Source organism: Tachypleus tridentatus, chromosome 6 (assembly GCF_004210375.1).
Source record: "Tachypleus tridentatus isolate NWPU-2018 chromosome 6, ASM421037v1, whole genome shotgun sequence".
Lineage (NCBI taxonomy): Eukaryota > Metazoa > Arthropoda > Merostomata > Xiphosura > Limulidae > Tachypleus > Tachypleus tridentatus.
This window is the reverse complement of record NC_134830.1, coordinates 61,886,104-61,910,520: the sequence shown is the minus strand read 5'-3', so window position 1 is coordinate 61,910,520 and position 24,417 is coordinate 61,886,104. Positions and strand designations below refer to the sequence as shown.

The following is a 24,417-nucleotide window of genomic DNA, read 5'->3' as shown; positions in this document are numbered from 1 at the left end:
TAATATTAATGAAATTTAGTTTGAAGGAACATAGAGCTTCGCGCTGTGTTTCGCTTCACTTTTATATTAAGGCTCCTCAGTAGTATAGCGGAATATCTAAGGACTCGTAACGCTAGAAACCGGGTTTCGATACCCGTGATGGGCAGAACACAGATAGTCCATCGTGAAACTTTGTGCTTAATTCCATAAAACAAAAGTAAAGCAATTTATATTGGCTGCTGTCCTGTGGTCATATTTTTACAAATGAGTTGTTTTAATATTGATGACTTTAGATCTCCACAGACGAGGAGAGAAAAAGGATACAAATGGAACAAGCCGAAACCTTCCATCTTCCAACAAACACCCAGAACCATCTTCTCCAGAAGCTCGGAACCCAGCCCTGCCAATTACTCAGGTAGGGAAATATTGTGGATTTTTCTTACACTTCTAAAACCAAAGAAACCTTAAATAAGTAGTGTATACCCAACCTACATCGTATGCGCACCTCTTTTGACTAAACGCCTGTAAATACATAATTACAAGTAATAACAAAATTTTAACAAGGTAACGGTGAATGTAGAAGGGCAATGGAAAAAAAAACACAGAAACAATGTAGAGATGAAAACACAAAAAATAAACCCTACACAAGTAGCCAGATCTTATCTAAGAAAAACTTTTATCAGCAAATAAATGTTGAACGCATTTCATTTGCATCTATTCAGGTTAGAGTAAATGTTATTAAACTGGTTAATGATGTGAGGGCTAATTCACATGAACATATAACATTGGGACATATGTGGGATTTTATATGGTATTACGTGTCTATCCTTATCTTATTTTTGTACTTTTGTCTTCTCCACATTCTTTATTTTTTCGAAATTCTTTTTATTACTTGTTTCCCTCCCTTTTATTTTAATTAATGACACTCGCTATGGAAGCAGCAGTTTTAGGCTGGCTTGATGAAAATCACGTGTTGAAGTTATTGAAATATTATACCGCTTCTACAGTCCCCAAGTTAAATTGCAACACTTGATTGTAAATCATTGTAATACCTTCAAGTATTGGTGAGTCAGCACTTCTAACGTGAGAGTCAAAATAATAGCAAAACATTTAGCTGTTACGCAACTCCCTGGTTCATTAGCGATGTTTTTATCAGTTTTTGGAAACCTAAAAAACCTAAGGCGGATGCTAACAAAATTCTTTTACATTGTTATAAGAGAGATTTGAGACTATCATGAACAATACATGAACATACTAATCACTATTGTGCTTAGTGATATATACGAATTCATGATGTATGCATACATCACTGGTGCAGGAAGTTTTTGGAAAAGAAAAGCGCCGACCATAAAACGTTCATCACAAAATAGGTGAAGGTAACGCGTTTAGTAATTAAAAAGTCCAAACTTTACCTCATGGTGACGAATCTGTTTATTTTCTATTTAGAATTAAATTTGATACTTACATATACACTCACATATTTTCAGTTCGTTACCCTATTATCCACTAGATGGTGTATTTATTTACTAAATTCAACGGTAAAGATGTTTATAACGTAACAAAGATATTTATGGGACATTTTTGTAGAGAAGTGACTGCATTTTATTTTTGTGATGCTGTCATTGCGTTATTGAGCAACTGGTTTATCATTGTTATTTTGGAAAATCCATCTTATACTGTCTGGTTATTTTATTAGTAACTTCTAATGTCGGTTTAGACTATTTTTTGCAGTAATAATGGTTTGGATTCGGCATGGTCCACACATAATGTGTTATGTTACCATGTTCGACGAAAAACATACCTGGTAGAGTGATTGGTTCAGAGACTTTCACCAGAAGAGTGGGTTGTTGTATTATTGTTACAGAAAGGCCTTTATCCATCGGGATATAAATACAGTATTTTGACAATCTGAAACAACTCAGTTCTTTTGGATACAGAATTCGTTACTTGACGTAGTAAAATTAATACGTTTCTTTTTGTATTATTTATTAATAATGAGCTGCCCTAGTAATGATTATAAAACACAGACACTGAAAATATTTGTATACACAACAAATGGTAATTTCAAGCAGATGTTGAGAAATATAACAAAAATAATTTTTATATTTTGGATAAACATTACTCATGATATTATTTATTCTTTAACTGTTGTAGTACATCTATGATATAAAGTTATTATATTAACTGTTGTAGTACATCTATGATATAAAGTTATTCTATTAACTGTTGTAGTACATCTATGATATGAAATGATTCTATTAACTGTTGTAGTACATCTATGGTATAAAGTTATTCTCTTAACTGTTGTAGTACATCTATGATATAAAGTTATTCTTTAACTGTTGTAGTACATCTATGATATGAAGTTATTCTATTAACTGTTGTAGTACATCTATGGTATAAAGTTATTCTCTTAACTGTTGTAGTACATCTATGATATAAAGTTATTCTATTAACTGTTGTAGTACATCTATGATATGAAGTTATTCTATTAACTGTTGTAGTACATCTATGATATAAAGTTATTCTATTAACTGTTGTAGTACATCTATGATATAAAATTATTCTATTAACTGTTGTAGTACATCTATGATATAAAGTTATTCTTTAACTGTTGTAGTACATCTATGATATAAAATTATTCTATTAACTGTTGTAGTACATCTATGATATAAAATTATTCTATTAACTGTTGTAGTACATCTATGATATAAAGTTATTCTTTAACTGTTGTAGTACATCTATGATATGAAGTTATTCTATTAACTGTTGTAGTACATCTATGATATAAAGTTATTCTATTAATTGTCGTAGTACATCTATGATATAAAGTTATTCTATTAACTGTTGTAGTACATCTATGATATAAAGTTATTCTATTAACTGTTGTAGTACATCTATGAGATAAAGTTATTCTCTTAACTGTTACAGTACATCTATGAGATAAAGTTATTCTATTAAGCAAATAAGACATTTTTTGCTCTGCTAATAATTCGGCTTCTTGCTGTCTTTCTCTCAGCTTGTTATCTGACATTCATAATAGCTGATAACATGTTATTTGTCAACCATTCTTAGTTGCTAAATTGTTATCTGACAGCCATACATAGTTGTTATTTGACAGTAGTAAATAGCTACCAACCTGTTATCTAACAGCTGTACATAGTTGTTAACCTTTTATCTAATACTGAATAATACCCATACATTGTTACTTGTATATCACCTTGACACAGATCAGTATTTCTTAAAGTTCAAGTAATAATCATTTAATTAATTAAAATTGTTATTAAGTGTAAATAAATTTGAATGAAACGTTAAATGTTATTTGAAAGTCCCAATAATATGCTGAAATTAGAATGAGAACACACACACATACGTATATAGAGAGTAGGCATCAGTGAGTATACAGTTGTTAGATATAAAAAGTAGTTTAAACTCTAACATCTTGTTCTCAAATGAACAATAATTAAACTGGTTTTATAATTGTTTTCGTAATAATTTTGGTACCGAATATATAACGCCGACTGTGTAATAACATATATATAATTTCTAGACATGTTTTAATTTAAAAACAAGTTTGGTAAATAATGTCAGAGAGTCTAGGAGATTTCGATGTACTATTTTGATAATCATTTTTGTAAATTTTTTTTAATTTATAAACAAACGTGACTTTAGAAACTTCCCTATAGTCTTATAATGCTACATTTGGACGGCTAGCGCAGATAGCCATCGTGTAGTTTTAGGCGAAATAAAAAATGCACTTAAAAGTTTAAATTAGGTGGTTATTATTTTAAGGGATTAAATATAGATCACATATTTTGTTGTACTTTTGCAATAAAAAAAACAATACATATAATTTCAGCTCTAGAATTTCTAATGGATTCATACAGACACCTTAGTTTTTTAAACCCATTTTACTAGGTTATTTATGCGCCAATTTGTTTGTGGGTCCACGAAATTATTGGACATAGGACCCCAATAACATATGAGTCACAAAAAATCGGGGATCATTATTACAATGGATCCACTAATTGTTGTACTAACATCGAGTGTTTTAACAGGTGAACAATATAGAATTCTCAAAATGAAGAAACACGTGATGATAATGGATGATATGAAAGTAGGTAATACGAGGGTTAAATGATTGTTTTACTTACCAGTGTGAGGCTTTAACAATCATTTATGTAATTCATGTTTAAAGCTGTCACTGTTAAAGGTCGCTAAAGCTAGTAATTTTGTGCTGACATGACAATCATTAAGTTAAACAAATCTTGCATGCGGTCGTATGATATGTCGCTTTGAAATAAATAGTAAAAAAAAAATGTTAATATTAAGGAACCCTCTGCAAAATTAAGAAGGGCAGGAAAGGTGGTCCGTACTATGATATTGAGCCACGCACCCCATCTCATTCGTGACAGGAAGTATCATATGAAAACGATTCGTCGGTGTCTTGTTGGAACCGAAATGGTAGACTGGCTCCTTCAGCAGGCAATAGGTGGCGCTGTAAGAATCCACTCTCGTTCCCAGGCTATAGGCATGTGGCAAGCGTTGTTGGAAGAAGGGGTGATATCACATGGTAAGACCATAGGATTAATAACAATTAGTTTTAATGGGCTTATCTAGATTTGTAAGACGATACAAATTTTTGTGGTTCTATTTAGAGATGATTATTCTAATTTGTTTTGTGAAATGCCTGGTAGATGATTTGAAACATATATATATATATGTATATTTAACAAGTTTTCAGCTTCTTACAAAATTTTAATATGTCACTAACACATAAAGTATGGCTAACGTCATGATAATTATTGACTGCAGGTCCTTCGGGGAGTTAGTGGTAAACTTAAGAACTTATATCGTAAAATTAAAGGTTCGATTTCTCGCTGTATACATTATGTTGCTTAAATACAAATTTATTAGCCTAATATTAATAACCTTTCAAGTTGCCCTGGGGCCTATTAGGCCCCACTTTTCGTAGGAGTGTTAACGCGAAAATAAAGAAACAATAAACAGTTTAACTACGATAGTTAATTAATCTATATATGAGCTTGACTTGTTAGGATATTAATATATAATGGTACAAATATATCATTAAACCTGTTAAGACCCAAAATTTAAGTACTTATTAAATTTTTGTTTTTTATACAGTCTGCAATTAAACTAACCCTGTTTCGGCATGCGAAACCATTTTGTATTAAATCGAACAAACAACCATATAATGAAACACGCGAGAAAACAAAAGAGCTAAATATCAGGTTTTCTACAGCATTCGAGCTTTCGACTTCTCTTCCTTTTCTTGCTTTAAACAAAAGTTAGTGACTTTGTTCTGGCTAAGCCTCACAATATCTGTTCTACATATTTAAACCTATTCATTAAAATTATATTTCTGAAAAAATTTTGAGTGAAAGGGAAGAAAAAGATTTCATGGTCTTTCTCACACAAGAAAAACAATGAGTGATTACACATTAAACATCTTACACATCGTATTTATATGTTTGACAATACGTTTTACTCTAGTTTTTTGTTTGTTTTTTTAAAGAAAGGAAGAGCTCCCACTAAATGGAATAAATTATCAGAAGGCTTGAAATTAGAGAAATAAGCTTCGACGCATTTGTGTGTCCTTTTCAATTCCAGTTTGAGGCCTCTTGATAATTTATTTCTTTTACTGTGGTTTCACACAAACTGCTACACACGATATTGTATGACTTTACTTCAACAACGAATTCACTAGAATAAGAAAATTCCACCGTCAAGTTATTTTTACGCCCACCTTCATTGAGAAATACACGTCTCTGTGATGGAAGACTGATTAACGACCTCCCGAGGGTCATTTATTGCTCGTTATACGTGTTGTGATTAGCTTGTTACTGAAGTGGATATTATCAGAGCCACCGTCTTTCTGTACGTTTTTATGAACTCATGGGGATACCATTAAAAACTGGTTCATGGCTGTACCTAGAATTTTATAAAGATGAATTAAGGATACTGACAACCGTGAGGATAATTAATATTTTATGTTGCCTTTTCTCTTGCTATTTAGTTAAGGCACCCAATCAGACAATCAGAGTAAATTATATAGTATGCCTAACTGGTCATACTATCGGGTATGCCGATAGATCCTGAGCCTACATAAACTTTATATAAATACATACAAGCTTTAATCTTAAAGAGAGCAGTTTCTGGAGAATATAAAACCACTAATCTATAATTAGGAAATTAATTTCAAAAGACATAAAGTGATTTTTGAAAATCTATTTATCGTAGTATAGTACTTACATAAGAACTCACACTTTTTGATTATCATAAAAATCACATTACGAATTTAATTAAATGAAAGAAAGGAAGCTAGAGTTTTTATTAAATCATTACCTATTTATCTAGTTATAGCGTCTAATTTAATGAAAAATGTATGTTTTTTTGTTAAGTAATCAACGCAGTTAAGTAAGTATTAAACATTCTTAACTTTTGGTAACAACTTTTAATACGAGTCTTTGAGCCTCGTTGACTACGGTAGCTGTTTTAACACAATTGTAATTTGTGTAACGAATGAGTAACCGTTTTTACTTTGTTCCATCTAGAGCAGGGGTGTGCAACATTTTTCGTCGGTGGGCCATATAACCAACTTCATCAATCAAGCGGGGCCACTTAAAAAACAAGCTTATTCGTGTACATGCACAATAATTTAAAAAAATTCTCAAAATGCAAGCAATAATATTTTATATTTTTGCATGAGTGATCATTTTAGTGCGACACTTGAAATTTAGAGTCCTTGCAGAGCTTGTCAATATCAGCTTTGACAGAAGTGGTTGCCACTCTTAACTGACTGGTCAAATGTTCATCAGTCAGCTGACTTCTACATTTGGTTTTGATGAGCTTCATTTTGGAGAAAAATTGCTCACAGCAGTAGGTGCTACCAAAAAGGGAGGCAATTCTTTGTGCATGACGGGACAAATTGGGAAACTTTTCACGTACACAGAGTTTGTAAAAGTCTAGCAAACTGTTTTCAGAGAATTTCCTTTTAGTGTCCATGTCAGCCTGCAGTTCAATGAGTTCCATTTGGCAATCATCAGGACTGTCTTCCACTGCCAAATCAAAAGGTTGAGCGAACAATTTCAATCTAATTTCAGTTTGTCTGAAATCTGGAAATCTGTTTGCAAACTCATCACGCAGCTTTTGTACACTGGTTCCATATTTGGTGCAATCCAGATTAGGAAATTCCAGTTTCCTGGTTGCAAGACATGTAAAATGGGTCAATATGGCTCTTCTCAACTGAACCTGGAAAAGTTCCAATTTCTTCTCAAAAGCACAAATATGCTCAAACAACTTATTCACAAGTTGACTTTTCCCTTGTAGTTTTAAGTTTAAATCAGACAGATGCTGTGTAATGTCTGTGAGGAATGCTAAGTCATTCAGCCAGTTCTCATTGCTCAAGAAGTCCACATTCTGACGTTTGCTCTCCATGAAGAACTTAATCTCCTCTCGCAGATTCCAGAATCTCTTCAAAGTAGCAGCTCTACTAAGCCAACGTACAGCAGAGAAGTACAAAACATCTGAATACTCACTGTCCAGCTCATCTAAAATAGTTTTAAATTGTCGATGATTTAATCCTCGTGTTCGAATATAATTTACGCATTGGACGACATTTTTCATGAATTCTGCAAAATCCAGAACTTTGGTGCACAAGCTAGCTCTTTTGGTGAATAATGCAATGGCTTACAACTACGTCTTGTGCTCCAATTGCAGTTAGAAATTTCTTGGTGAATCCATTTGTCCTACCTGTCATGGAAGGAGCACCATCTGTTGTAACACCACATAATTTATAAGGATTCAGTTCAAACTTTTCTACAACCTCAAGCACTTGTTCACAAATATCCTGTCCTGTGGTTGTGGAGGAAAGGCTTGCCATATCTAAAAACTCTTCGAAAACATCAAAGCCTGCAGTAACAGCTCTGATGAAAATGACAAGTTGGGATGTGTCATTGATATCAGTGCTTTCATCCAAAGCCAGACTGAAAGCTTCACACGAATTCAATCTCTCTTTCAAAGTTTCTTTGATGTCCTCTGAAAGATCTTTTGTCCTGCGTGAGACAGTAAAGCGGGAAAGGCTAGTTTGCTCCACCAAATATTTTTTCTCTGGACATGCATATTCTGTAAATATTGTTAAACAATTTTAATAAATTCTCCATCACGAAAAGGCTTTCTCTTTTCTGCCATACATTCACAAAGCTTAAAACTCAGTTTTGTCACCAGTTCTGAATTTTTCTTGAAAGTGGTAAAAACACCTTGTTGCTTTTCAATGGATGTTTTAAATGTTCAATTTTGTCCTTTCGTGCCTGACCAACAATTTCATCAAACTGGGAGGAGTGCTTAGTTGCGTAATGTCGCTTAATATTGTACTCTTTCATGACTGCAATTGTAGTTTGACAGACGAGGCAGACAACACCTTGATTATGTGGGACAACAAGATATTTTGTGCACCATTCACTGTTGAATAACCTTCCCTCATCATCAATTTTCGTTTCTTAACTGCTGACATTTTACTAGCCCTGAAATCAAAACAAAAATTATTCTCACGAAAATAGCAAAGTAGAAAAAACATAGAATTTATTTACACATGGAACCTCTTATGGACAGAAACACATGTTTCTAAATTGGCATCCCGATCATAGCCTTCCGGTACTTAAATTAATTGAGAATAGCAAAATACAGTGTGACCTCGCCTATTCGCGGTTCGCCATTCGCGGCCCCGCATATTTGCGGGTTATGCGCGAACTGCGTTTTTGTAGGTCACAGAGACTGAAAGGGCTTTTCGAGGAGATTTCTGTTGTATTTACTCAATCAAGCCGTTTTATCAATTGTCGTCTTCACCAAACAAGATTGGACTGCTATTGGCTGACTGCCTCAGCTTCCCCAACAACGCAAACGGCAAAGCACAGCCCGGTAACGCACGGTACAATTTAGTGAAATACATAACAGTATGCAATATTGCTACATTATTACTGCATCAATGAGTATAAGTATCATTAGTGTTTGGGAAGCATTTCATATAGTATATAATCGCATACATATACGTTTTAAAACTGCGTCCAATATTCGCGGTTTTTCGCTATTCGCAGGAGGGTAAAGAACGTAACCCCCGCGAATAACGAGGTCACACTGTACATAGAATCAGATGCATCTGAAAGCAAAAATTTTAATAAATTCAGTAAAGTCACAACAATATGCTAAATAATAATCAATTTACCTTCAATCTCTTGTAGTAACTGTAAAAGGTAATAAAATTTTCACCAATAATGAATGACGGACAGCAGAGGTTAGGAAAATTGTCGCCAGCGGGCGAAGGCGAGGTTCAGGACATGACGTTGAGTCGTAGACAATAGTGCTAGTGCACGTCACCTATTCATGCCCTAAGGAGGCCGACCAATCGAATTCGGCCTGCTCCTCTCTAGCAAGGATACTTTTAGAAGTTTGTCGAGTCGAAGCCTGGGAATCCCGTAAGATCGATGCTTTTAAAAATATTCCATTTGCGTTGGATTACAGATCAGGCCACATGGTTAGATTACAACAACTAGGGCCACACTAAATGGCTTGGTGGGCCGGGTTGTGGCCCGCGGGCCGCCTGTTGCACACCCCTGATCTAGAGGATATGAGTGATATGTAGTTGTTTTTACTTTGTTCAATCTATAGGATATGAGTGATATGTAGCTTTTTTTACTTTGTTCAATCTAGAGGATATGAGGGATATGTAGTTGTTTCTACTTTGTTCAATCTAGAGGATATGAGTGACATGTAGTTGTTTCTACTATCTTCAATCTGGAGGATATGAGTGGTATGAAGCTGTTTCACTTTGTTCAATCTGAAGAATATGAGTGATATGTACCTGTTATTACTTTGTTCAACCTAAAAGATATGTGTGATATGTAGTTGTTTTACTTTTTTCAATCTGTAGTATATGAGTGGTGTGAAGCTGTTTTTACTTTGTTCAATCGGGAAAATATGAGTGATATGTAGTTGTTTTTAGTTTGTTCCATCTGGAGGATATGAGTGATTTGTAGTTGTTTTTACTTTGTTCACTATAGAGGATATGAATGATATGTAGTTGTTTTTACTTTGTTCATTCTAGAGGATATGAGTGATATGTAGCTTTTTTACTTTGTTCAATCTTGAGGATATGAGTGGTATGAAGCTGTTTTTACTTTGTTTAATTTGGAGAATATGAGTTATATGTACTTGTTTTTAGTTTGTTCCATCTAGAGGATATGAGTGATATGTATCTGTTTTTACTTTGTTCAATCTAGAGGATATGAGTGATATGTAGCTTTTTTTACTTTGTTCAATCTAGAGGATATGAGTGATATGTAGTTGTTTCTACTTTCTTCAATCTGTAGGATATGAGTGGTATGAAGCTGTTTTACTTTGTTCAATCTGGAGAATATGAGTGATATGTAGCTGTTATTACTTTGTTCAATCTAGAAGATATGTGTGATATGTAGTTGTTTTTACTTTTTTCAATCTGTAGGATATGAGTGGTATGAAGCTGTTTTACTTTGTTCAATCTGGAGAATATGAGTGATATGTAGCTGTTATTACTTTGTTCAATCTAGAAGATATGTGTGATATGTAGTTGTTTTTACTTTTTTCAATCTGGAGTTTATGAGTGGTGTGAAGCTGTTTTTACTTTCTTCAATCGGGAGAATATGAGTGATATGTAGTTGTTTTAGTTTGTTGCATCTGGAGGATATGAGTGATATGTATCTGTTTTTAATTTGTTCAATCTGGAGAATATGAGTGAAATGAAGCTGTTTTTACTTTCTTCAATATAGAGGATATGAGTTATATGTAGTTGTTTTTACTTTGTTCATTATCGAGGATATGAGTGATATGAAGCTGTTTTCAGTTTGTTCCATCTAGAGCAGGGGTGTGCAACATTTTTCGTCGGTGGGCCATATAACCAACTTCATCAATCAAGCGGGGCCACTTAAAAAACAAGCTTATTCGTGTACATGCACAATAAATTAAAAAATTCTCGAAATGCAAGCAATAATATTTTATATTTTTGCATGAGTGATCATTTTAGTGCGACACTTGAAATTTAGAGTCCTTGCAGAGCTTGTCAATATCAGCTTTGACAGAAGTGGTTGCCACTCTTAACTGACTGGTCAAATGTTCATCAGTCAGCTGACTTCTACATTTGGTTTTGATGAGCTTCATTTTGGAGAAAAATTGCTCACAGCAGTAGGTGCTACCAAAAAGGGAGGCAATTCTTTGTGCATGACGGGACAAATTGGGAAACTTTTCACGTACACAGAGTTTGTAAAAGTCTAGCAAACTGTTTTCAGAGAATTTCCTTTTAGTGTCCATGTCAGCCTGCAGTTCAATGAGTTCCATTTGGCAATCATCAGGACTGTCTTCCACTGCCAAATCAAAAGGTTGAGCGAACAATTTCAATCTAATTTCAGTTTGTCTGAAATCTGGAAATCTGTTTGCAAACTCATCACGCAGCTTTTGTACACTGGTTCCATATTTGGTGCAATCCAGATTAGGAAATTCCAGTTTCCTGGTTGCAAGACATGTAAAATGGGTCAATATGGCTCTTCTCAACTGAACCTGGAAAAGTTCCAATTTCTTCTCAAAAGCACAAATATGCTCAAACAACTTATTCACAAGTTGACTTTTCCCTTGTAGTTTTAAGTTTAAATCAGACAGATGCTGTGTAATGTCTGTGAGGAATGCTAAGTCATTCAGCCAGTTCTCATTGCTCAAGAAGTCCACATTCTGACGTTTGCTCTCCATGAAGAACTTAATCTCCTCTCGCAGATTCCAGAATCTCTTCAAAGTAGCAGCTCTACTAAGCCAACGTACAGCAGAGAAGTACAAAACATCTGAATACTCACTGTCCAGCTCATCTAAAAAAGTTTTAAATTGTCGATGATTTAATCCTCGTGTTCGAATATAATTTACGCATTGGACGACATTTTTCATGAATTCTGCAAAATCCAGAACTTTGGTGCACAAGCTAGCTCTCTTGGTGAATAATGCAATGGCTTACAACTACGTCTTGTGCTCCAATTGCAGTTAGAAATTTCTTGGTGAATCCATTTGTCCTACCTGTCATGGAAGGAGCACCATCTGTTGTAACACCACATAATTTATAAGGATTCAGTTCAAACTTTTCTACAACCTCAAGCACTTGTTCACAAATATCCTGTCCTGTGGTTGTGGAGGAAAGGCTTGCCATATCTAAAAACTCTTCGAAAACATCAAAGCCTGCAGTAACAGCTCTGATGAAAATGACAAGTTGGGATGTGTCATTGATATCAGTGCTTTCATCCAAAGCCAGACTGAAAGCTTCACACGAATTCAATCTCTCTTTCAAAGTTTCTTTGATGTCCTCTGAAAGATCTTTTGTCCTGCGTGAGACAGTAAAGCGGGAAAGGCTAGTTTGCTCCACCAAATATTTTTTCTCTGGACATGCATATTCTGTAAATATTGTTAAACAATTTTTAATAAATTCTCCATCACGAAAAGGCTTTCTCTTTTCTGCCATACATTCACAAAGCTTAAAACTCAGTTTTGTCACCAGTTCTGAATTTTTCTTGAAAGTGGTAAAAACACCTTGTTGCTTTTCAATGGATGTTTTTAAATGTTCAATTTTGTCCTTTCGTGCCTGACCAACAATTTCATCAAACTGGGAGGAGTGCTTAGTTGCGTAATGTCGCTTAATATTGTACTCTTTCATGACTGCAATTGTAGTTTGACAGACGAGGCAGACAACACCTTGATTATGTGGGACAACAAGATATTTTGTGCACCATTCACTGTTGAATAACCTTCCCTCATCATCAATTTTTCGTTTCTTAACTGCTGACATTTTACTAGCCCTGAAATCAAAACAAAAATTATTCTCACGAAAATAGCAAAGTAGAAAAAACATAGAATTTATTTACACATGGAACCTCTTATGGACAGAAACACATGTTTCTAAATTGGCATCCCGATCATAGCCTTCCGGTACTTAAATTAATTGAGAATAGCAAAATACAGTGTGACCTCGCCTATTCGCGGTTCGCCATTCGCGGCCCCGCATATTCGCGGGTTATGCGCGAACTGCGTTTTGTAGGTCACAGAGACTGAAAGGGCTTTTCGAGGAGATTTCTGTTGTATTTACTCAATCAAGCCGTTTTATCAATTGTCGTCTTCACCAAACAAGATTGGACTGCTATTGGCTGACTGCCTCAGCTTCCCCAACAACGCAAACGGCAAAGCACAGCCCGGTAACGCACGGTACAATTTAGTGAAATACGTAACAGTATGCAATATTGCTACATTATTACTGCATCAATGAGTATAAGTATCATTAGTGTTTGGGAAGCATTTCATATAGTATATAATCGCATACATATACGTTTTAAAACTGCGTCCAATATTCGCGGTTTTCGCTATTCGCAGGAGGGTAAAGAACGTAACCCCGCGAATAACGAGGTCACACTGTACATAGAATCAGATGCATCTGAAAGCAAAAATTTTAATAAATTCAGTAAAGTCACAACAATATGCTAAATAATAATCAATTTACCTTCAATCTCTTGTAGTAACTGTAAAGGTAATAAAATTTTCACCAATAATGAATGACGGACAGCAGAGGTTAGGGAAAATTGTCGCCAGCGGGCGAAGGCGAGGTTCAGGACATGACGTTGAGTCGTAGACAATAGTGCTAGTGCACGTCACCTATTCATGCCCTAAGGAGGCCGACCAATCGAATTCGGCCTGCTCCTCTCTAGCAAGGATACTTTTAGAAGTTTGTCGAGTCGAAGCCTGGGAATCCCGTAAGATCGATGCTTTAAAAATATTCCATTTGCGTTGGATTACAGATCAGGCCACATGGTTAGATTACAACAACTAGGGCCACACTAAGTGGCTTGGTGGGCCGGGTTGTGGCCCTGCGGGCCGCCTGTTGCACACCCCTGATCTAGAGGATATGTAGTTGTTTTTTACTTTGTTCAATCTATAGGATATGAGTGATATGTAGCTTTTTTTTACTTTGTTCAATCTAGAGGATATGAGGGATATGTAGTTGTTTCTACTTTGTTCAATCTAGAGGATATGAGTGACATGTAGTTGTTTCTACTATCTTCAATCTGGAGGATATGAGTGGTATGAAGCTGTTTCACTTTGTTCAATCTGAAGAATATGAGTGATATGTACCTGTTATTACTTTGTTCAACCTAAAAGATATGTGTGATATGTAGTTGTTTTTAGTTTGTTGCATCTGGAGGATATGAGTGATATGTATCTGTTTTTACTTTGTTCAATCTGGAGAATATGAGTGAAATGAAGCTGTTTTTACTTTCTTCAATATAGAGGATATGAGTTATATGTAGTTGTTTTTACTTTGTTCATTATCGAGGATATGAGTGATATGAAGCTGTTTTCAGTTTGTTCCATCTAGAGCAGGGGTGTGCAACATTTTTCGTCGGTGGGCCATATAACCAACTTCATCAATCAAGCGGGGCCACTTAAAAAAACAAGCTTATTCGTGTACATGCACAATAAATTAAAAAAAATTCTCGAAATGCAAGCAATAATATTTTATATTTTTGCATGAGCGATCATTTTAGTGCGACACTTGAAATTTAGAGTCCTTGCAGAGCTTGTCAATATCAGCTTTGACAGAAGTGGTTGCCACTCTTAACTGACTGGTCAAATGTTCATCAGTCAGCTGACTTCTACATTTGGTTTTGATGAGCTTCATTTTGGAGAAAAATTGCTCACAGCAGTAGGTGCTACCAAAAAGGGAGGCAATTCTTTGTGCATGACGGGACAAATTGGGAAACTTTTCACGTACACAGAGTTTGTAAAGTCTAGCAAACTGTTTTCAGAGAATTTCCTTTTAGTGTCCATGTCAGCCTGCAGTTCAATGAGTTCCATTTGGCAATCATCAGGACTGTCTTCCACTGCCAAATCAAAAGGTTGAGCGAACAATTTCAATCTAATTTCAGTTTGTCTGAAATCTGGAAATCTGTTTGCAAACTCATCACGCAGCTTTTGTACACTGGTTCCATATTTGGTGCAATCCAGATTAGGAAATTCCAGTTTCCTGGTTGCAAGACATGTAAAATGGGTCAATATGGCTCTTCTCAACTGAACCTGGAAAAGTTCCAATTTCTTCTCAAAAGCACAAATATGCTCAAACAACTTATTCACAAGTTGACTTTTCCCTTGTAGTTTTAAGTTTAAATCAGACAGATGCTGTGTAATGTCTGTGAGGAATGCTAAGTCATTCAGCCAGTTCTCATTGCTCAAGAAGTCCACATTCTGACGTTTGCTCTCCATGAAGAACTTAATCTCCTCTCGCAGATTCCAGAATCTCTTCAAAGTAGCAGCTCTACTAAGCCAACGTACAGCAGAGAAGTACAAAACATCTGAATACTCACTGTCCAGCTCATCTAAAATAGTTTTAAATTGTCGATGATTTAATCCTCGTGTTCGAATATAATTTACGCATTGGACGACATTTTTCATGACTTCTGCAAAATCCAGAACTTTGGTGCACAAGCTCTCTTGGTGAATAATGCAATGGCTTACAACTACGTCTTGTGCTCCAATTGCAGTTAGAAATTTCTTGGTGAATCCATTTGTCCTACCTGTCATGGAAGGAGCACCATCTGTTGTAACACCACATAATTTATAAGGATTCAGTTCAAACTTTTCTACAACCTCAAGCACTTGTTCACAAATATCCTGTCCTGTGGTTGTGGAGGAAAGGCTTGCCATATCTAAAACTCTTCGAAAACATCAAAGCCTGCAGTAACAGCTCTGATGAAAATGACAAGTTGGGATGTGTCATTGATATCAGTGCTTTCATCCAAAGCCAGACTGAAAGCTTCACACGAATTCAATCTCTCTTTCAAAGTTTCTTTGATGTCCTCTGAAAGATCTTTTGTCCTGCGTGAGACAGTAAAGCGGGAAAGGCTAGTTTGCTCCACCAAATATTTTTCTCTGGACATGCATATTCTGTAAATATTGTTAAACAATTTTTAATAAATTCTCCATCACGAAAAGGCTTTCTCTTTTCTGCCATACATTCACAAAGCTTAAAACTCAGTTTTGTCACCAGTTCTGAATTTTTCTTGAAAGTGGTAAAACACCTTGTTGCTTTTCAATGGATGTTTTAAATGTTCAATTTTGTCCTTTCGTGCCTGACCAACAATTTCATCAAACTGGGAGGAGTGCTTAGTTGCGTAATGTCGCTTAATATTGTACTCTTTCATGACTGCAATTGTAGTTTGACAGACGAGGCAGACAACACCTTGATTATGTGGGACAACAAGATATTTTGTGCACCATTCACTGTTGAATAACCTTCCCTCATCATCAATTTTTCGTTTCTTAACTGCTGACATTTTACTAGCCCTGAAATCAAAACAAAAATTATTCTCACGAAAATAGCAAAGTAGAAAAAACATAGAATTTATTTACACATGGAACCTCTTATGGACAGAAACACATGTTTCTAAATTGGCATCCGATCATAGCCTTCCGGTACTTAAATTAATTGAGAATAGCAAAATACAGTGTGACCTCGCCTATTCGCGGTTCGCCATTCGCGGCCCCGCATATTCGCGGGTTATGCGCGAACTGCGTTTTGTAGGTCACAGAGACTGAAAGGGCTTTTCGAGGAGATTTCTGTTGTATTTACTCAATCAAGCCGTTTTATCAATTGTCGTCTTCACCAAACAAGATTGGACTGCTATTGGCTGACTGCCTCAGCTTCCCCAACAACGCAAACGGCAAAGCACAGCCCGGTAACGCACGGTACAATTTAGTGAAATACGTAACAGTATGCAATATTGCTACATTATTACTGCATCAATGAGTATAAGTATCATTAGTGTTTGGGAAGCATTTCATATAGTATATAATCGCATACATATACGTTTTAAAACTGCGTCCAATATTCGCGGTTTTCGCTATTCGCAGGAGGGTAAAGAACGTAACCCCGCGAATAACGAGGTCACACTGTACATAGAATCAGATGCATCTGAAAGCAAAAATTTTAATAAATTCAGTAAAGTCACAACAATATGCTAAATAATAATCAATTTACCTTCAATCTCTTGTAGTAACTGTAAAAGGTAATAAAATTTTCACCAATAATGAATGACGGACAGCAGAGGTTAGGGAAAATTGTCGCCAGCGGGCGAAGGCGAGGTTCAGGACATGACGTTGAGTCGTAGACAATAGTGCTAGTGCACGTCACCTATTCATGCCCTAAGGAGGCCGACCAATCGAATTCGGCCTGCTCCTCTCTAGCAAGGATACTTTTAGAAGTTTGTCGAGTCGAAGCCTGGGAATCCCGTAAGATCGATGCTTTAAAAATATTCCATTTGCGTTGGATTACAGATCAGGCCACATGGTTAGATTACAACAACTAGGGCCACACTAAATGGCTTGGTGGGCCGGGTTGTGCCCGCATGGCCGCCTGTTGCACACCCCTGATCTAGAGGATATGAGTGATATGTAGTTGTTTTTACTTTGTTCAATCTATAGGATATGAGTGATATGTAGCTTTTTTTACTTTGTTCAATCTAGAGGATATGAGGGATATGTAGTTGTTTCTACTTTGTTCAATCTAGAGGATATGAGTGACATGTAGTTGTTTCTACTATCTTCAATCTGGAGGATATGAGTGGTATGAAGCTGTTTCACTTTGTTCAATCTGAAGAATATGAGTGATATGTACCTGTTATTACTTTGTTCAACCTAAAAGATATGTGTGATATGTAGTTGTTTTACTTTTTTTCAATCTGTAGTATATGAGTGGTGTGAAGCTGTTTTTACTTTGTTCAATCGGGAAAATATGAGTGATATGTAGTTGTTTTTAGTTTGTTCCATCTGGAGGATATGAGTGATTTGTAGTTGTTTTTACTTTGTTCACTATAGAGGATATGAATGATATGTAGTTGTTTTTACTTTGTTCATTCTAGAGGATATGAGTGATATGTAGCTTTTTTACTTTGTTCAATCTTGAGGATATGAGTGGTATGAAGCTGTTTTTACTTTGTTTAATTTGGAGAATATGAGTTATATGTACTTGTTTTTAGTTTGTTCCATCTAGAGGATATGAGTGATATGTATCTGTTTTTACTTTGTTCAATCTAGAGGATATGAGTGATATGTAGCTTTTTTTACTTTGTTCAATCTAGAGGATATGAGTGATATGTAGTTGTTTCTACTTTCTTCAATCTGTAGGATATGAGTGGTATGAAGCTGTTTTACTTTGTTCAATCTGGAGAATATGAGTGATATGTAGCTGTTATTACTTTGTTCAATCTAGAAGATATGTGTGATATGTAGTTGTTTTTACTTTTTTCAATCTGTAGGATATGAGTGGTATGAAGCTGTTTTACTTTGTTCAATCTGGAGAATATGAGTGATATGTAGCTGTTATTACTTTGTTCAATCTAGAAGATATGTGTGATATGTAGTTGTTTTTACTTTTTTCAATCTGGAGTTTATGAGTGGTGTGAAGCTGTTTTTACTTTGTTCAATCGGGAGAATATGAGTGATATGTAGTTGTTTTTAGTTTGTTGCATCTGGAGGATATGAGTGATATGTATCTGTTTTTAATTTGTTCAATCTGGAGAATATGAGTGAAATGAAGCTGTTTTTACTTTCTTCAATATAGAGGATATGAGTTATATGTAGTTGTTTTTACTTTGTTCATTATCGAGGATATGAGTGATATGAAGCTGTTTTCAGTTTGTTCCATCTAGAGCAGGGGTGTGCAACATTTTTCGTCGGTGGGCCATATAACCAACTTCATCAATCAAGCGGGGCCACTTAAAAAACAAGCTTATTCGTGTACATGCACAATAAATTAAAAAAAATTCTCGAAATGCAAGCAATAATATTTTATATTTTTGCATGAGTGATCATTTTAGTGCGACACTTGAAATTTAGAGTCCTTGCAGAGCTTGTCAATATCAGCTTTGACAGAAGTGGTTGCCACTCTTAACTGACTGGTCAAATGTTCATCAGTCAGCTGACTTCTACATTTGGTTTTGATGAGCTTCATTTTGGAGAAAAATTGCTCACAGCAGTAGGTGCTACCAAAAGGGAGGCAATTCTTTGTGCATGACGGGACAAATTGGGAAACTTTTCACGTACACAGAGTTTGTAAAGTCTAGCAAACTGTTTTCAGAGAATTTCCTTTTAGTGTCCATGTCAGCCTGCAGTTCAATGAGTTCCATTTGGCAATCATCAGGACTGTCTTCCACTGCCAAATCAAAAGGTTGAGCGAACAATTTCAATCTAATTTCAGTTTGTCTGAAATCTGGAAATCTGTTTGCAAACTCATCACGCAGCTTTTGTACACTGGTTCCATATTTGGTGCAATCCAGATTAGGAAATTCCAGTTTCCTGGTTGCAAGACATGTAAAATGGGTCAATATGGCTCTTCTCAACTGAACCTGGAAAAGTTCCAATTTCTTCTCAAAAGCACAAATATGCTCAAACAACTTATTCACAAGTTGACTTTTCCCTTGTAGTTTTAAGTTTAAATCAGACAGATGCTGTGTAATGTCTGTGAGGAATGCTAAGTCATTCAGCCAGTTCTCATTGCTCAAGAAGTCCACATTCTGACGTTTGCTCTCCATGAAGAACTTAATCTCCTCTCGCAGATTCCAGAATCTCTTCAAAGTAGCAGCTCTACTAAGCCAACGTACAGCAGAGAAGTACAAAACATCTGAATACTCACTGTCCAGCTCATCTAAAAAGTTTTAAATTGTCGATGATTTAATCCTCGTGTTCGAATATAATTTACGCATTGGACGACATTTTTCATGAATTCTGCAAAATCCAGAACTTTGGTGCACAAGCTAGCTCTCTTGGTGAATAATGCAATGGCTTACAACTACGTCTTGTGCTCCAATTGCAGTTAGAAATTTCTTGGTGAATCCATTTGTCCTACCTGTCATGGAAGGAGCACCATCTGTTGTAACACCACATAATTTATAAGGATTCAGTTCAAACTTTTCTACAACCTCAAGCACTTGTTCACAAATATCCTGTCCTGTGGTTGTGGAGGAAAGGCTTGCCATATCTAAAAACTCTTCGAAAACATCAAAGCCTGCAGTAACAGCTCTGATGAAAATGACAAGTTGGGATGTGTCATTGATATCAGTGCTTTCATCCAAAGCCAGACTGAAAGCTTCACACGAATTCAATCTCTCTTTCAAAGTTTCTTTGATGTCCTCTGAAAGATCTTTTGTCCTGCGTGAGACAGTAAAGCGGGAAAGGCTAGTTTGCTCCACCAAATATTTTTTCTCTGGACATGCATATTCTGTAAATATTGTTAAACAATTTTTAATAAATTCTCCATCACGAAAAGGCTTTCTCTTTTCTGCCATACATTCACAAAGCTTAAAACTCAGTTTTGTCACCAGTTCTGAATTTTTCTTGAAAGTGGTAAAACACCTTGTTGCTTTTCAATGGATGTTTTAAATGTTCAATTTTGTCCTTTCGTGCCTGACCAACAATTTCATCAAACTGGGAGAGTGCTTAGTTGCGTAATGTCGCTTAATATTGTACTCTTTCATGACTGCAATTGTAGTTTGACAGACGAGGCAGACAACACCTTGATTATGTGGGACAACAAGATATTTTGTGCACCATTCACTGTTGAATAACCTTCCCTCATCATCAATTTTTCGTTTCTTAACTGCTGACATTTTACTAGCCCTGAAATCAAAACAAAAATTATTCTCACGAAAATAGCAAAGTAGAAAAAAACATAGAATTTATTTACACATGGAACCTCTTATGGACAGAAACACATGTTTCTAAATTGGCATCCCGATCATAGCCTTCCGGTACTTAAATTAATTGAGAATAGCAAAATACAGTGTGACCTCGCCTATTCGCGGTTCGCCATTCGCGGCCCCGCATATTCGCGGGTTATGCGCGAACTGCGTTTTGTAGGTCACAGAGACTGAAAGGGCTTTTCGAGGAGATTTCTGTTGTATTTACTCAATCAAGCCGTTTTATCAATTGTCGTCTTCACCAAACAAGATTGGACTGCTATTGGCTGACTGCCTCAGCTTCCCCAACAACGCAAACGGCAAAGCACAGCCCGGTAACGCACGGTACAATTTAGTGAAATACGTAACAGTATGCAATATTGCTACATTATTACTGCATCAATGAGTATAAGTATCATTAGTGTTTGGGAAGCATTTCATATAGTATATAATCGCATACATATACGTTTTAAAACTGCGTCCAATATTCGCGGTTTTCGCTATTCGCAGGAGGGTAAAGAACGTAACCCCGCGAATAACGAGGTCACACTGTACATAGAATCAGATGCATCTGAAAGCAAAAATTTTAATAAATTCAGTAAAGTCACAACAATATGCTAAATAATAATCAATTTACCTTCAATCTCTTGTAGTAACTGTAAAAGGTAATAAAATTTTCACCAATAATGAATGACGGACAGCAGAGGTTAGGGAAAATTGTCGCCAGCGGGCGAAGGCGAGGTTCAGGACATGACGTTGAGTCGTAGACAATAGTGCTAGTGCACGTCACCTATTCATGCCCTAAGGAGGCCGACCAATCGAATTCGGCCTGCTCCTCTCTAGCAAGGATACTTTTAGAAGTTTGTCGAGTCGAAGCCTGGGAATCCCGTAAGATCGATGCTTTTAAAAATATTCCATTTGCGTTGGATTACAGATCAGGCCACATGGTTAGATTACAACAACTAGGGCCACACTAAGTGGCTTGGTGGGCCGGGTTGTGGCCCGCGGGCCGCCTGTTGCACACCCCTGATCTAGAGGATATGTAGTTGTTTTTACTTTGTTCAATCTATAGGATATGAGTGATATGTAGCTTTTTTTACTTTGTTCAATCTAGAGGATATGAGGGATATGTAGTTGTTTCTACTTTGTTCAATCTAGAGGATATGAGTGACATGTAGTTGTTTCTACTATCTTCAATCTGGAGGATATGAGTGGTATGAAGCTGTTTCACTTTGTTCAATCTGAAGAATATGAGTGATATGTACCTGTTATTACTTTGTTCAACCTAAAAGATATGTGTGATATGTAGTTGTTTTTTAGTTTGTTGCATCTGGAGGATATGAGTGATATGTATCTGTTTTTACTTTGTTCAATCTGGAGAATATGAGTGAAATGAAGCTGTTTTTACTTTCTTCAATATAGAGGATATGAGTTATATGTAGTTGTTTTTACTTTGTTCATTATCGAGGATATGAGTGATATGAAGCTGTTTTCAGTTTGTTCCATCTAGAGCAGGGGTGTGCAACATTTTTCGTCGGTGGGCCATATAACCAACTTCATCAATCAAGCGGGGCCACTTAAAAAACAAGCTTATTCGTGTACATGCACAATAAATTAAAAAAAATTCTCGAAATGCAAGCAATAATATTTTATATTTTTGCATGAGCGATCATTTTAGTGCGACACTTGAAATTTAGAGTCCTTGCAGAGCTTGTCAATATCAGCTTTGACAGAAGTGGTTGCCACTCTTAACTGACTGGTCAAATGTTCATCAGTCAGCTGACTTCTACATTTGGTTTTGATGAGCTTCATTTTGGAGAAAAATTGCTCACAGCAGTAGGTGCTACCAAAAAGGGAGGCAATTCTTTGTGCATGACGGGACAAATTGGGAAACTTTTCACGTACACAGAGTTTGTAAAAGTCTAGCAAACTGTTTTCAGAGAATTTCCTTTTAGTGTCCATGTCAGCCTGCAGTTCAATGAGTTCCATTTGGCAATCATCAGGACTGTCTTCCACTGCCAAATCAAAAGGTTGAGCGAACAATTTCAATCTAATTTCAGTTTGTCTGAAATCTGGAAATCTGTTTGCAAACTCATCACGCAGCTTTTGTACACTGGTTCCATATTTGGTGCAATCCAGATTAGGAAATTCCAGTTTCCTGGTTGCAAGACATGTAAAATGGGTCAATATGGCTCTTCTCAACTGAACCTGGAAAAGTTCCAATTTCTTCTCAAAAGCACAAATATGCTCAAACAACTTATTCACAAGTTGACTTTTCCCTTGTAGTTTTAAGTTTAAATCAGACAGATGCTGTGTAATGTCTGTGAGGAATGCTAAGTCATTCAGCCAGTTCTCATTGCTCAAGAAGTCCACATTCTGACGTTTGCTCTCCATGAAGAACTTAATCTCCTCTCGCAGATTCCAGAATCTCTTCAAAGTAGCAGCTCTACTAAGCCAACGTACAGCAGAGAAGTACAAAACATCTGAATACTCACTGTCCAGCTCATCTAAAATAGTTTTAAATTGTCGATGATTTAATCCTCGTGTTCGAATATAATTTACGCATTGGACGACATTTTTCATGACTTCTGCAAAATCCAGAACTTTGGTGCACAAGCTCTCTTGGTGAATAATGCAATGGCTTACAACTACGTCTTGTGCTCCAATTGCAGTTAGAAATTTCTTGGTGAATCCATTTGTCCTACCTGTCATGGAAGGAGCACCATCTGTTGTAACACCACATAATTTATAAGGATTCAGTTCAAACTTTTCTACAACCTCAAGCACTTGTTCACAAATATCCTGTCCTGTGGTTGTGGAGGAAAGGCTTGCCATATCTAAAACTCTTCGAAAACATCAAAGCCTGCAGTAACAGCTCTGATGAAAATGACAAGTTGGGATGTGTCATTGATATCAGTGCTTTCATCCAAAGCCAGACTGAAAGCTTCACACGAATTCAATCTCTCTTTCAAAGTTTCTTTGATGTCCTCTGAAAGATCTTTTGTCCTGCGTGAGACAGTAAAGCGGGAAAGGCTAGTTTGCTCCACCAAATATTTTTCTCTGGACATGCATATTCTGTAAATATTGTTAAACAATTTTTAATAAATTCTCCATCACGAAAAGGCTTTCTCTTTTCTGCCATACATTCACAAAGCTTAAAACTCAGTTTTGTCACCAGTTCTGAATTTTTCTTGAAAGTGGTAAAAACACCTTGTTGCTTTTCAATGGATGTTTTAAATGTTCAATTTTGTCCTTTCGTGCCTGACCAACAATTTCATCAAACTGGGAGGAGTGCTTAGTTGCGTAATGTCGCTTAATATTGTACTCTTTCATGACTGCAATTGTAGTTTGACAGACGAGGCAGACAACACCTTGATTATGTGGGACAACAAGATATTTTGTGCACCATTCACTGTTGAATAACCTTCCCTCATCATCAATTTTTCGTTTCTTAACTGCTGACATTTTACTAGCCCTGAAATCAAAACAAAAATTATTCTCACGAAAATAGCAAAGTAGAAAAAACATAGAATTTATTTACACATGGAACCTCTTATGGACAGAAACACATGTTTCTAAATTGGCATCCCGATCATAGCCTTCCGGTACTTAAATTAATTGAGAATAGCAAAATACAGTG

At 36.0% G+C, this 24,417-nt stretch overlaps 1 protein-coding gene across 2 annotated transcripts in view; it reads left to right on the top strand.

The window, feature by feature from the left end:
• Window positions 1-24,417, top strand: part of LOC143252663 (rap guanine nucleotide exchange factor 4-like) — a 244,860-nt gene that overhangs the window by 127,525 nt on the left and 92,918 nt on the right. For both annotated transcript variants that reach the window (XM_076505155.1, XM_076505156.1), the window contains 2 exons: window positions 273-394; window positions 4,312-4,552. In XM_076505155.1, the coding sequence (XP_076361270.1) occupies window positions 273-394; window positions 4,312-4,552 (363 nt within the window). The remainder of the gene's footprint in view (window positions 1-272; window positions 395-4,311; window positions 4,553-24,417) is intronic.